At 40.6% G+C, this 12,648-nt stretch overlaps 1 protein-coding gene and 1 long non-coding RNA gene across 3 annotated transcripts in view; one reads left to right on the top strand and one right to left on the bottom strand.

Annotated features, from left to right (window-relative positions):
• The window catches only part of LOC122456713, an 8,531-nt gene extending 683 nt beyond the window's left edge, over window positions 1–7,848 (top strand). Inside the window, exons 2-3 of the long non-coding RNA XR_006275741.1 lie at window positions 1,893–1,894; window positions 7,808–7,848. This is a non-coding gene — a long non-coding RNA (uncharacterized LOC122456713). The remainder of the gene's footprint in view (window positions 1–1,892; window positions 1,895–7,807) is intronic.
• Window positions 1–12,648, bottom strand: part of DNAJC2 (DnaJ heat shock protein family (Hsp40) member C2) — a 23,861-nt gene extending 11,213 nt beyond the window's left edge. For both annotated transcript variants that reach the window (XR_006275732.1, XM_038412267.2), the window contains exons 1-7: window positions 12,517–12,648; window positions 10,412–10,602; window positions 9,056–9,131; window positions 5,617–5,715; window positions 3,184–3,325; window positions 1,402–1,482; window positions 23–88 (exon numbers count right to left, since the gene is read on the bottom strand). Coding sequence is in view for 1 of the 2 variants with exons in the window: in XM_038412267.2 (XP_038268195.1) it covers window positions 23–88; window positions 1,402–1,482; window positions 3,184–3,325; window positions 5,617–5,715; window positions 9,056–9,131; window positions 10,412–10,602; window positions 12,517–12,574 (713 nt within the window). In the remaining variant the exon portion in view is untranslated. The remainder of the gene's footprint in view (window positions 1–22; window positions 89–1,401; window positions 1,483–3,183; window positions 3,326–5,616; window positions 5,716–9,055; window positions 9,132–10,411; window positions 10,603–12,516) is intronic.

The following is a 12,648-nucleotide window of genomic DNA, read 5'->3' as shown; positions in this document are numbered from 1 at the left end:
CAAAGACTTTTTACTTACATACCATTCTGCTTTTTCTTTTTCTTCTTCATCTAAATAAGAAAACTCTCTCCAAGAATCAAAATTATACCTATAGTAAATGCAAAATTAAAACAATGCAGGTGAGAGAGACAATTTCTGATAAAATAAAAAGATAAAGCCATTTTTAAAATGTCTGCATTTTTAATGCTAAGTTTTAGTATAGTTAGACCATTAGCAATTCGACCAACATTGTTGCATTCAGTCAACTTGTCAAATTCAAGAAAAGTTATTTGTAAATATTATAGAAATAAAAGCTGTCAGTCCATTTGCGAAGCATTGTTTTAAAATTTGTTTAAATGTATTTTAGCTCTGTTTATTTAGATGCCAGAGACCCTCTGAGTTAACTAGCATCTGTGGTTTTCTTAAGTCTTCTTCCATTTATAGAAACTGCCTATCCACCCAGACTTACGTCAATGTTTTAGCCTCTTTGTTTTATGAAGAAAACACTAGTTGTAGCATTACTAAGAACAACTACTCTATCTTTCTATTGTGCCTTTCAATCAAAGATCTCAAAGCAATTGGTAAGCAAACAATTATCATTATCCCTGTTTTACAGAGGGGAAGTTCAAGGCCACAAGGGAGTCTTGGCAAAGCCAGAAATAGAAGCCAGGTTTCCTTACACTGAGGTCTGTGCTTTAGCAACAAGACATCCCTTCCCCTGCTGAAGTGTCATAAACAAACTGACAAAGAGTAAAGATGAAAGCAACCTAGAAATGAAGTACTAGATTTATTTCACCTAGAACAGAGGACAGAAGAAGAAATCATTGGATGTTCACATCAGGGGAACAGGTTAGGGGAAAGACACAGAGTTGACTGTGTATAAATTGACTGGTACTGCAATTTGTTGCACTTAAAAAAAAAAAAAAAAAGGTCAGTCAAGTTTAGCTCAAACTAGATTACAGTGTGTATGTTGCAAATTGCTGTTAATTAATCCCTTCTACAAATATGACTCAGCATTACTTCTTGAAATTGTTTTACAGAGCCAGTGTGTGTAAGCGGGGTGGCTCTCCCTCCAAGAGCGTAGGGTGGAGTTGCCTGTAGTAATTCACCTGGATTTTCTAGGGGTGGGAAGGTAGCCTCGTCTCCACATTCATTCAAACCCTGGCCATTCTGGTTAGATTGCCAACAAGGGTGCCAACTGTGTGGTGGTTTTATGTGGAAGACGTATTAACTATGAACTAGAGTGAAACCAATTCATTTCATATAAGGCATCAAAGAGCCACTGGGTCACTTTAGACTGTTACCAGCCCAGAGGAGACTTCAACCAAGGATGAACAGCTCCGCAAACCTCTTAACGTCCACTATACCACATTTTTAAAGTGACAGTACCATATCTATAAACCGAAGCGTTAACTTACTTACCAGAATGAATAAAATGCATCCACATCTTCAAATGAAGAGTTCATGTCTCCCAGTTTAGGAACATTTTTCTTATTTGACCATCTGTAACAATGAATTGAACCTTGTTTAAAATGCAAGTTATAAAGGCCTTAAAACTGAGTCATATAGAATAAAAGTGAATTAAACCGAGTCTAGGTTCCTATTTGCTAGTTAACTGTTACATGGGGTTTTTTGGAATACATATAGAGACAGTGTCACAATGCAACAGCAACCTTGCAGAGAGAAGCAACTGATTAATAAGCCAACAAAGGAAATCACCAGCTATGCTTAAATTCTGGGCAAAAGGGAAGCGTGTCACTCTGCTGAAAGAATGAGGAGATGCAACACCAGCTACAACAGTGACATGCAAACGCCTATTCTCACTTTTAGGTAACACTGTAATTAAGAAGCAGGCAGCATTATCTCTTGTAAATGTAAACCAAGTTGTTTCTCCTAGCGATTGACTGAACAAGAAGTAGGACTGATTGGTCTTGTAGGCTCTGAAGTTTTACATTGTTTTGTTTTTGAGTGCAGTTATGTAACAAAAAACCCTACATTTGTAAGTTGCACTTTCATGATAAAGAGATTGCACTACAGTACTTATATGAGGTGAACTGAAAAATACTATTTCATTTATCAATTTTACAATGCAAATATTTGTTATAAAAAATATAGTGAGCACTGCATACTTTGTATTCTATATTGTAACTGAAATCGATATATTTGAAAATGTAGAAAAACATCCCAAAATATTTAATAAATTTCACTTGGTATTCTATTGCTTAACAGTGTAATTAATCACAATTAATTTTTAAATTAATTGCGGAAGTTAACTGCGATCAATCAACAGCCCTAACTGCAATCTCATGCAATATATTTGGGGACCACAGTGTATTAAATTTATGCATCACTATGGGCCAGGGATTATATGCAATTTCAGGAGGGAGGCTTACCACAACTCCTCCAGGAACCAAAAACAGTGGGGGCTGATTAAGGCAAATCAGTCAGGTTGTAAACACTTGAAGATAGATACAACCCCTTGGGAGGATTGCATATACTAGTTCAAATTGAATTTTCCAGAGACCAACAAACAAAGAAAGGACTTTTGATAGAAAAAGGCTGTGTTTACACTGACTCAGTGCCTTCTTTCTGATCCAAACAGACAATGCCTTATACCCAAAAGAGGCCCCAACCTTTGTGGAAGTATTGGAAAGACTTTGGCCTATGAGGGCCCCATAAGACTGATGGGTGACTCTTGCTTTGTTTAGTCTGTATTTAAATCTGTTTATTGGTTTTTATATATTTTCTCTGTAATGTTTTTACCGTAACAATAAATGTGCTTACTTAGAAAGAGCTCTATGGTATCTTGTAGCTGCTGGCAATACACTGTTCACAGCCCTCAGAAAGAAGAGAAAAGAAAAGCACAGGTGCTGGCTTTCAAGCAGACTGGTTTGCTGGGGATATCAGTGTAAGGCAGGGAGCTGTTCAGCCTTAAAATCCTGTCAAGAGGGAGAGAGATGGGGGTCTCCACCCGAGAAGTGACAGCTGGGAGATGGAAACCTTAAGTTGGTTCCCTTGAGGAAACCAAGGACGAGGAATACAGGAGCCGTTATCCTGAGACATAATTATAATAAACTCTTGCTAAATCATTATGCTTCCTAGCCACACTTAAAATCTTGGGGAAAGAACCCACTAGTTACAAACATAATGTCATATGGAACTGCAAATGACTGATTCCCATGCAAGGGCTGTGACATAGCTCACCTGGCATTCCTTTCAAAAACTGGTGAAAACACTTCAAAGAAATTTTCCTTTGCTTCACTTTTAGAAGGTACAGAGTTATCAAAAGTAGGATCTATGCTGTTAAATGCTCGTCTCTTCACAGGATCAGACAAAATTTCATAAGCTGGAGAAAAAAGATTAAAGGCCATAAAACACCAGGTTAGAGATGAATGTACATACAGGAGCTTCTTGGAGGAAATGTTATAGATAAAATTCTAAACACTTAACAACAAAAAAACACCATGCTTTAGACCTCTGTATTTCTAACATTTTTGTTGTTGTGATTGCAAGAATTTTGCTGTCAACTCCTGCAAATGGTGAGTAACAAAACACTGAAGAGAAGGAAAAAGCTTATAAAAAACAGCCAACAAATTTAACTCTTAAAGTACAGCTATAAATGGCAAAACTAATTATATGTTAAACAAACTGTGTAATGATAAACTCAGTCCAGTGCACTGGGAGTTCAGGTGAATCTTCGTTAGGCCTCAATTCTGCAACCACATCCATGTAGACAGGCCCTTGTTCCTGTGTGGTGCCCCATGGACTTTCCTAGGAATTGCCTGTGCGATTCTGATGACAGGATCAGAGGCAATAACAAGAGCTATTGACCGGAGTACTCATGTCTTCTGCTGCAAGTGTGTCACTGGGACTTCAAAATGGAGCATTAAGCAGCATTCTAACATGGCCATTAAAACCTAGGAGGTCATTCATTTTGCAGCTTATGTAGACGGGCTTGGAGCATCCCTCCATTCTACCCCACAGCCTTCCTACATGCAACCCTCTCATCCCCCTCCACTACCTGCAACTTCCCCACCACTTCCTTATGCCTGGGGCCATGTGTCCACCTCAACCATTTCCCTCATCCCTGCAGCTTGCATTATATTCCCTCCTGTCAGAGTCGTGTGCCCCCCCCTTCCTCTGTCCACTCATCTCCCTTCCCCATCTCCCAGCTTCCACACTCATCAGCCCAGCTCCCCTGCTCCACATCCCTGCTTCCTTCATCACCATCTACACCTACTCCTATTTCCTTTGGCTCCCTGCTTTGTCACCCCACCACCACCACCACTCACCCCCAGGTCCCTGCTTCATTTCCCCCTTCCCAACAGGTCTCCGCTTCTCCCACAGACACTGCCCTATCCCTGTGGCCCCTGCTCCCCCCACCCACCCTTAGATCCTGCTTCTGCTCTACAAACCCTCCCTCTTAGACTTTGTTATTTCTACTAGACTGCAAGATATGGACAATCACCCCATACAGCAGCACCAGGCTGTCTGGGGCTGTAGTTTCCCCCTGAATCAGGCTTTTCCGGTATTCCAATTTGCACCAAAATCAGTAGGGTCATATTGCTGGATGGGAAACAATGTTCCTATCCCACAAAAAATGTTGAGATGTCAGAAATTTTTCCCCATCTCAAACTGGGATGAGAAGTCAAAACTTCAATAAATTTTCACAATAAAAAAAAAAAAATCACTTGAGGTCAATCAAAACATTTTGTTAGGTAATTCTGAAAGTTTCATTTGAATTTTGACATTTAACAGAAGTTTATACCGTAATTAACTTAAATTTCAAAATGAAAGTTGTTTTGAACCAGAAAAACAAGATATTTTTGTTTTCAAAATGGGATGTTCATGACATTTCAAAACTTTTTTCAAAATTTTCAAGTACAGAAATTTGTCAGGACTGATTCTTTCCCATGAAGAGTTTCAGATTTAGTGAATTGGCATTTTTTGACTAAAAACATTTTGCTGAAAAATTCCTGACCAGCTTGACAAGGTTATGCCCATTAATGCCTAGAATATTCCCTGGAAGTTTGGAATTGATCAGATGCCGTATTCCAAAGTTATCTATCATGTTATAGACAGAGAAATACTATTGAGTTGAGCACAAGACCTTGCTTTCCTTGGCCAACTATGGGTAATAGATAACAGTGTCTGCTGACTTGAGCTAGGGTATCAGCTTCTTTAGCTCAACTGGCAGAGCAGCTGCACGAGAAGTCAGGTCCTAATACCGCTAGTGACTTCTCCCCTTTAAATTAGTCTATTACCTTGCATAGTAGTATGCCAGTTTATTTTAGGAGATACATGGCTACTTTTATTGGTTCATGTTAGTATATGCTGCTATATGAATCTACTTTAACTGCCCTCTCCTATCACTTGGCGTGAAATGGGAAACTGATGCTCTGTAGGTCAGCTGTGAAATAAGAGGAGCTATTCTAGAATTGTTTCCAACAGAAGAAAAGCTATTTAAATTTGATTCTACTTCTTGAAACATCTTGATAAAATGGTAAACTACATTTTTTCTGGTTTTACAGCTAATGATCAAACTGTGCAAAGAGTAAGAACTACAATTAAAGCACTGTAAAAATACTTAACATCAGATTAAACTAGCACTGTTATATTTTCCTCCAAATCTCTTACCTTTAGTTATACAGGTAAAATAGTCATTGTCACCTTCACCTATCTGCTCCCCTGCAGCTTTTCGCTTGTCTGGATGATGTTTCAAAACCATGGCTTTATCTAGCAACAAATAAATTGAGTTTAGACACGTTACACCACCTACGTTTCACTTTGTAATTTGGAAAATAAACAAAACAGCACCATAGTCATGATCTGCATTTCTTTATTCAGATTTTTTTTTTAAGTATCAGAAAGAAAACCGAAATGAGAAAATAGACCCTCCTGAATAGAATAATATCACTGAAAATTAGAATCCAGTGTTAGTTAAAAAATGTTTAGTATCCATCCTATGCCAGGACATAAAATAATCATAACTACAGACTATCAATTGGAACCAGCACCACTTTCTCTGGTACTTCTAACATTCCAAACCCCTGGCGTCTTCCAAATGACTGCAGCCCTAAACCTGCAATGAGTTCTGCAGGGGCACAGGGGTCGGCATGGAGTAACTTGCAGGACTGGGGTCTTACTGACTAAGGAAGAAAAACTATAAAACAAACTTTGTACGAAGTGCTGTCAAATGCAAAAAATCAACAAACTGCTAAAATAAATACAAAAATTCTTTCATTTAAAATATTAGGTGTTACTTGTAACTATTTTAAACCAACAGTGTCCCTTAATAGGAGTTTCATTACCGAACTTTATAGATTCAGTTTTTAAGGAAAATAACTAAGGCCGCGATCCTGAAAAGACTTAAGTATATGCTTAATTTTATTCACAGTGCATGAAGTTGAGCACGTGTGCCAGTCTTTTCAGGATCAAGGCCTAAACAGAGAGCACTAAATTCTAAGTAGTGTCTTTCACATATGAAATATTTACTGAAGTTGAAAACCAAAGGACTGTAGTAGAGACTTCCAGGAGGAAATTGTATTTAGTTACTTTAACCGCTCTGCTACAAGCTCTAGCTGCAGCCTCCCTTCAGTGGTAGAACTCTGCAGCATTCAAAGCTGTACTGGAACCAGCCCAGGAAATGCATTTTACCCCATTTATCAGATATATGAAGCAGTACTGGAGTGATTACATAAATCTACAGCTTGTGAAAGGAACCAGATTAAAGCCTCTAATTCACAGAACAGGAACAGTGCATGACTCAAGAGCGAAAGCTCTCTCATTTTCAATCCAATATGCCCTAACTCTGTTTTGATAGGACCACCTCTGAGGAGAGGGTATTGCAGGCTCCTTGGATTATTTAGTCCTTGGTCTTTCTGTCAGAACAGTTAATAGTAATTAGCATTAATTGGGATGGTGGTTCATGTAAAGTGAACATAACCATTGCAAACATAACTAAGCTTTACACTCATGAGCAGGGCTGGCTCTAGGCACCAGCAAAACAAGCAGGTGCTTGGGGCGGCACATTTCTAGGGGCGGCATTCCGGCGCCGGCCATGCTGCCGCTAGAAATGTGTCCCCGCTGCCCCAGCTCGCCTCTGCTCCTGCTCCCCTGAGAGCACCGTTGACACTCTGCTTCTCCCCCTTCCCTCCCAGGCTTGCTGCGCCGAAACAGCTGTTTTGTGCAGCAAGCCTGAGAGGGAGGGAGGAGAAGCCGAGTGGTGGCGCGCTAGGGGAAGGTGACGGTGGTGAGCTGGGACAGGGAGTGGTTCCTCTACCCCCCCCGTTACTTCTTGCGCTCCCCCCAACCCTCGCTCACCTCCACTCCCTCTGCTCCCCTGACCGCGCTGCCTCTCCCTCGCCTGAGACGGATGGGGGAGAAGTGGAGTGGTGGCGTGTTCAGGGGAGCAGGCAGAGCAGAGGTGAGCTAGGGCAAGGGGTTACGGGGGGGGGGGGGGAGCTGCAGGAAGCAATTGGGGGGAGGGGGGAAATGCAGCATGCCTGGGGGAGGAGGCGGGGCGGGGATTTGGGGAAGGGACTGGGAAGGGGCGGAGCCAGGGGGGCACAAAAAAAAGCAGGGGCAGCCAAATAATTTTTTTTACTTGGGGCAGCAAAAATCCTAGAGCCAGCCCTGCTCAGGAGTAAATTGTCTTACTCAATTGTCTTACACAATGGGTTAACCCTTTGGAGACGATGAGTTTATTCACGTGCATAAGTGTTTGCAGGATCTACCCCAAATCCATCAATTTATTTCACAAAGGTCATTAACTAGTTATCATAACAGTTTTAGAGTAGCAGCCATGTTAGTCTGTATTCGCAAAAAGAAAAGGAGTACTCGTGGCACCTTAGAGACTAACAAATTTATTTGAGCATAAGCTTTCGTGAGCTACAGCTCACTTCATCAGATGCATTTGGTGGAAATATGCAAATATTCACCTAATGCATCCGATGAAGTGAGCTGTAGCTCACGAAAGCTTATGCTCAAATAAATTTGTTAGTCTCTAAGGTGCCACGAGTACTCCTTTTCTTATAACAGTTTTAAATACTATTCAGCTAAATATTTTACTATTTGTCCTGCAAAGTTCTCTCTTTACTGTATTACTTTAAAGCACTAATTACAATTTTATAATATTGACAGATACTGCTTTTTAAATTGCTAAATGTATAAATGCCATAAAACATCCCAGAACATGGAATTGTACAGATTAATCACACTTCATGCCTTATGATAAACCTGTGTCATGTCACTAAGCAGTGTAACTGCTTGTCTTATTGCTTAATTAACTGTAATATTAAGAAGACTGTAACATCAGTTTAGCATATGAGAATTTAAAGGTTGTTAACTACATTGCTCTATCCCTGAGACCCAGACCTCAGGAACCAAACACTTTTTCAGCTGACAACACAGTAAACACCCCTTTTATGTTCAAATCAGGGAAAAGCAAACTTCTCAATAATTATCACAAAATCAAATAATATGTAACAAAACCTTTGATTACATGCTACTTCAGTAGTTACAGCCTTATTCCTATGCGATGTTAATTTAAATGACTGGAATAATAAGAGCAGTAACTAGATTTTTCTGATAACATTCAGTAATTAAACAAACAATTAAGCAATGTTACAATGTACTCATTGTACATAATGCTCATAAATGGGCTTCAAAGGTAAGACTTTCCCCCCATTCAGCTGAAGTGGACCAGATCTTGTTTCTCTAAGTGCTATTCTCTCAGCTAGGCTGATTATGTCTTCTTGAGTCTGCAGAGTGGGTTGGATTATATTGTCAAGGTTGTCTCTGAAAAGCAAGGATAGATCAGAAAGCTGAGAGTCTGAAGATTTCTGTTAGAGGTGTTTGGAATTCACAAACTTTCAGACCTGCAGGTTTTAGATGTCTGAGATGAATGAAAAAGTTGGTAAGTGAAACAAATTCAGCTTTATAGGGAGCACTCTGAAGTGAAATGAATATATTCTTGGTCCATAAAGTGTACATATTTGTATTTACAATACGGAATTGTATACACAAGATAAAAAACTCTGTTGTAACACGACTAATAAGAAATGCAATTACTTACGTGCTGCTTTGATTTGTTTCTGAGCGGCCCTGTATCTAATGTGTCCAAGTCCAAGAACTGCATAGTGATCCTGATTCTGATAAAAAAATATAAACATTAATAACCATAGCTATCTGTAATCTAGTAGAATTCTCTTATGGATTTTAAAAGCAAGACCACATATGCAGACCAATATAATTATTTGAAAGGTTTCTTTCCATAGCTTCTTTTGTGAGGAGCAGAGAGAGGCAGCAATCTCCTCTCTGTGTGTAAAGATTAGAAAAAGATAATTTGAACAATTCTCCCACAGACTATAGCAATTTCTAACTACAAATTGAGTAGTTACAAAATAAGCCATTGTTATAAAAATGCATCCAGCTTAACACAAATTCATACAGCTATAGGATTTTACAAAACACAAATGAGTGCATACCTCAATTTGTCAAGAAATGTTATGTTGAAAAGGTGCCTGGATTCCCCAGAAGAAGAAAAATGACATTTTCTTACTGAGTGCCACTTGATTTTAGTGGGCTTAGGACTGGATCTCAAACCAATCAGTTCACTAATTGCACACCCAGTTAAGCAGGAAATAGAGCGTCAAGGCTAAGAGCTCCTTCTGATGCGCATTTATTAGGGTATGTCTACATTAGAAATGCTACAGCAGCACAGCTGCGTCATGGTAGTGTAGACACTACAGCGACAGAAGAGGTTCTTCTGTTGCTGAAGTATATCCACCTTTCTGAGAAGTGGTTGCTAGGTTGATGGAAGAACTCTTCCTTTGACCTAGGAATGTCTACACTGGGGCTTAGGTCAGTTTATTTACTTTGCACAGGGCTTGAAAGTTTTTACAGCCTTGAGCGATCTAGTTAAGCCAACCTAATAATGTAGTATGAACCAGCCCTCCGTCTATTTAACAATAGGGAAGTTACTGACACTTTGTAAAACTGTCCTCATTTAGGTTATGTTTACACTTAAACTGTTGCATTTGCATTGCTGTAGTACTTCAGTGTAGTCACTACCCACACCGACAGGAGCGGTTCTCCTGTCAGTGCAGGTAATCCACCTCCCTGAGAGGTGGCAAGTAGGTCAACAGAATAATTCTTCTGTCAACCCAGCACTGTCTAAATCAGTGGTTAGGTCAGCATAGCTACATCTCTTAGTGGTTTGGATTGTTCACACCCCTGGGAGACATAGCTATGCTGATGTAAATTCCCAGTGCTTAGTCACCTGACTACCTGTGGAATAAAAAAAGGAAGCTATCAGGCTAAAAAACTTGGAAAATCCAGATGAGAAAAGGAAAAGAAACAAGTATTTAGATAAATTTGTGGTGATGCTTCTAGCAAAAGAACTAACTCAATGTTCCCTTTAGTTGTATACCTTCCAGTCCTTTGGATCAAGTGTTTTTAACATAGGAAATTCCTCAAGCTGCAATTCTTCATCCCCTGACTCTTCAGAGAGCTCTTTCTCATCCTCCAGTTCCTGGAAAGAGGCAGAAACATTTATGTTTCTCCTCTTAATAAATGCTTCAAACCATCTTCCAACAGGTTCAACTTGACAGAGCACAGAAGCTGTAAACAAAAGTGTAAGAGAAACTTAGCTTCATTTTCTGGTTTAGAATTTTCTTTCCATCCTGAATCCAGAATTATTTCACCAAATGTCTAATCAGATACCACAGCCAGGAGACATTTTAATTCACATTTAATAAAACTTGTATCAAAGGTTGTATCAACTTGCAAAATAGTCCACTACTTTGTTTATGCCAAGTATGTTATTATATTTTCAAATGTTGAAATGTCATCAAATTAAAAGGACATGCCAAGTTAATTCTTATTTTTAAACAACATTCTTTCCTTTTTCATGAACATGGGGGGGGGGGATTTGCTAGCAGTAAAATACTGAAGTTTAGATTAACTCTTATCATTTATGTTGTTAATGCTTTACACATAACTCCCTTGTGACAATGAAATCAGATTGGTTAATTTCACTCTCTGGCCCTCACTGTCATAATAATGCAATATTTGCATTAAAACCACTAAAGGGTAATGTCCAAATACAATAAAACCAAACAAAATAGGGTTCTCATGAGCTAAATGCTTTTCTATTTATATAACATAGCTTTGCAAAATCTTCATTTTAAGCCTCAACTATATAATAAATTTATTTGAGCATAAGCTTTCGTGAGCTACAGCTCACTTCATCGGATGCTGTAGCTCACGACAGCTTATGCTCAAATAAATTTGTTAGTCTCTAAGGTGCCACAAGTACTCCTTTTCTTTTTGCGAATACAGACTAACACAGCTGCTACTCTGAAACTATATAATAGTGACTTTTAAATCCTGTTCTTTCTTTTAGATATTAAATTGCTCAGAATTAAACAGAAAAAGGCTCTGATCCAGAAAACACTTAAACATGTGCTTAATTCTGGATTTAGAATTAATCCAGTGGGATTATTTGCAGAAGTAAAGTTAAATATGTGCAACTGTTTGCAGGATCATGTCCTAAAGTCAGCAAGCAAACAAAAGCATTCCTCATCCCATAAAAGTTCCTACACTGTTGACCCCATGCAATAGCTATGAGAAATAGCTTACTTACTGTTGCTTACTGTGCAGCATGCCCAAATTAAACTACCAGTTTAAATACTCGCTTTTGACTATTTTGAAATACTGTATTAGATGTTCTATGTACAGTATTTCACTACTTATTCATTCAGTCCCTAAAAACGCCAATGGTTTGGCATTGACAGCACATATTTAAGTTTAGCAGCGTCCTGCTTCCTGTTAAAGGAGTGGCTTGGACAATCATTGCTTAAAATCTAGCACAGTCAGTCTAACAGGACTTTTCCAAAAACAGAACCTTTATTTGGAGAAATCTATGCAACAATACTTGCTGCAAGTTTGTTACAGTTGTAAGAGCCCTAAAAATCACCTTAACGATCCTGCAATTGTTTACACGCAGTCAAAGGCAATAAAGTGAAGCGCACGCCTAAATGCCCACAGGATGGTGACCGCAGGTGGTAGCATATCTCAGGATGTAGGAGTCTGTGTGTGTTGGTGGAGGGGGCATGTGTCTGGCTGGCACCCAGGGGCATTTGAGTGCTGGATTGTGCTTGGCGCTGTACATGGACACAGTCCTGTCCCAAGGATTTGTACATTTCGCGGAGGCACGGATGCCCTGGCTCGGACAAGCGGAGCTGTGGACGCTCCGGGTACAGCTGCTGGGCGCGGGGCGTAACCCAAGCAGCGGCTCGGTCACACCCAGGGTCCCTCGGGTGAGTTAGCGCGGAGCCGGCGGGCGTGTGCCGCACGGTCACTCCCGGCCCGAGCCCCCCGGCAGCGGGACCCGGCGCTGCGCAGGTGCCCGGGAACCTGAAGATGACGCGAGGCGGGGGGCCCCCCGCTCCTTCTGGCAGGTCCGGGGCGGGGGGAGGCCGGGGCAGCGGCGGGGGCGGTGCCCGTGGGGAGCGGGGCAGGGAAGGCACCTACCCGCGGACAGGGCTCTGGTGACTGCGGTCACCTGCCCGTCCTCTGCCCCCCTCAGCATCGTGTCGGGCGGGGGCTGCTCCCAGCTGCGCCCGGGCTGGAGGCTCCGAACTCGCCCGCTCCCCTCTCGATCGT

Source organism: Dermochelys coriacea, chromosome 1, assembly GCF_009764565.3.
Source record: "Dermochelys coriacea isolate rDerCor1 chromosome 1, rDerCor1.pri.v4, whole genome shotgun sequence".
Classification (NCBI taxonomy): domain Eukaryota; kingdom Metazoa; phylum Chordata; order Testudines; family Dermochelyidae; genus Dermochelys; species Dermochelys coriacea.
The sequence above is the reverse complement of the archived record's forward strand: the minus strand, read 5'-3'. Positions and strand labels throughout refer to the sequence as shown.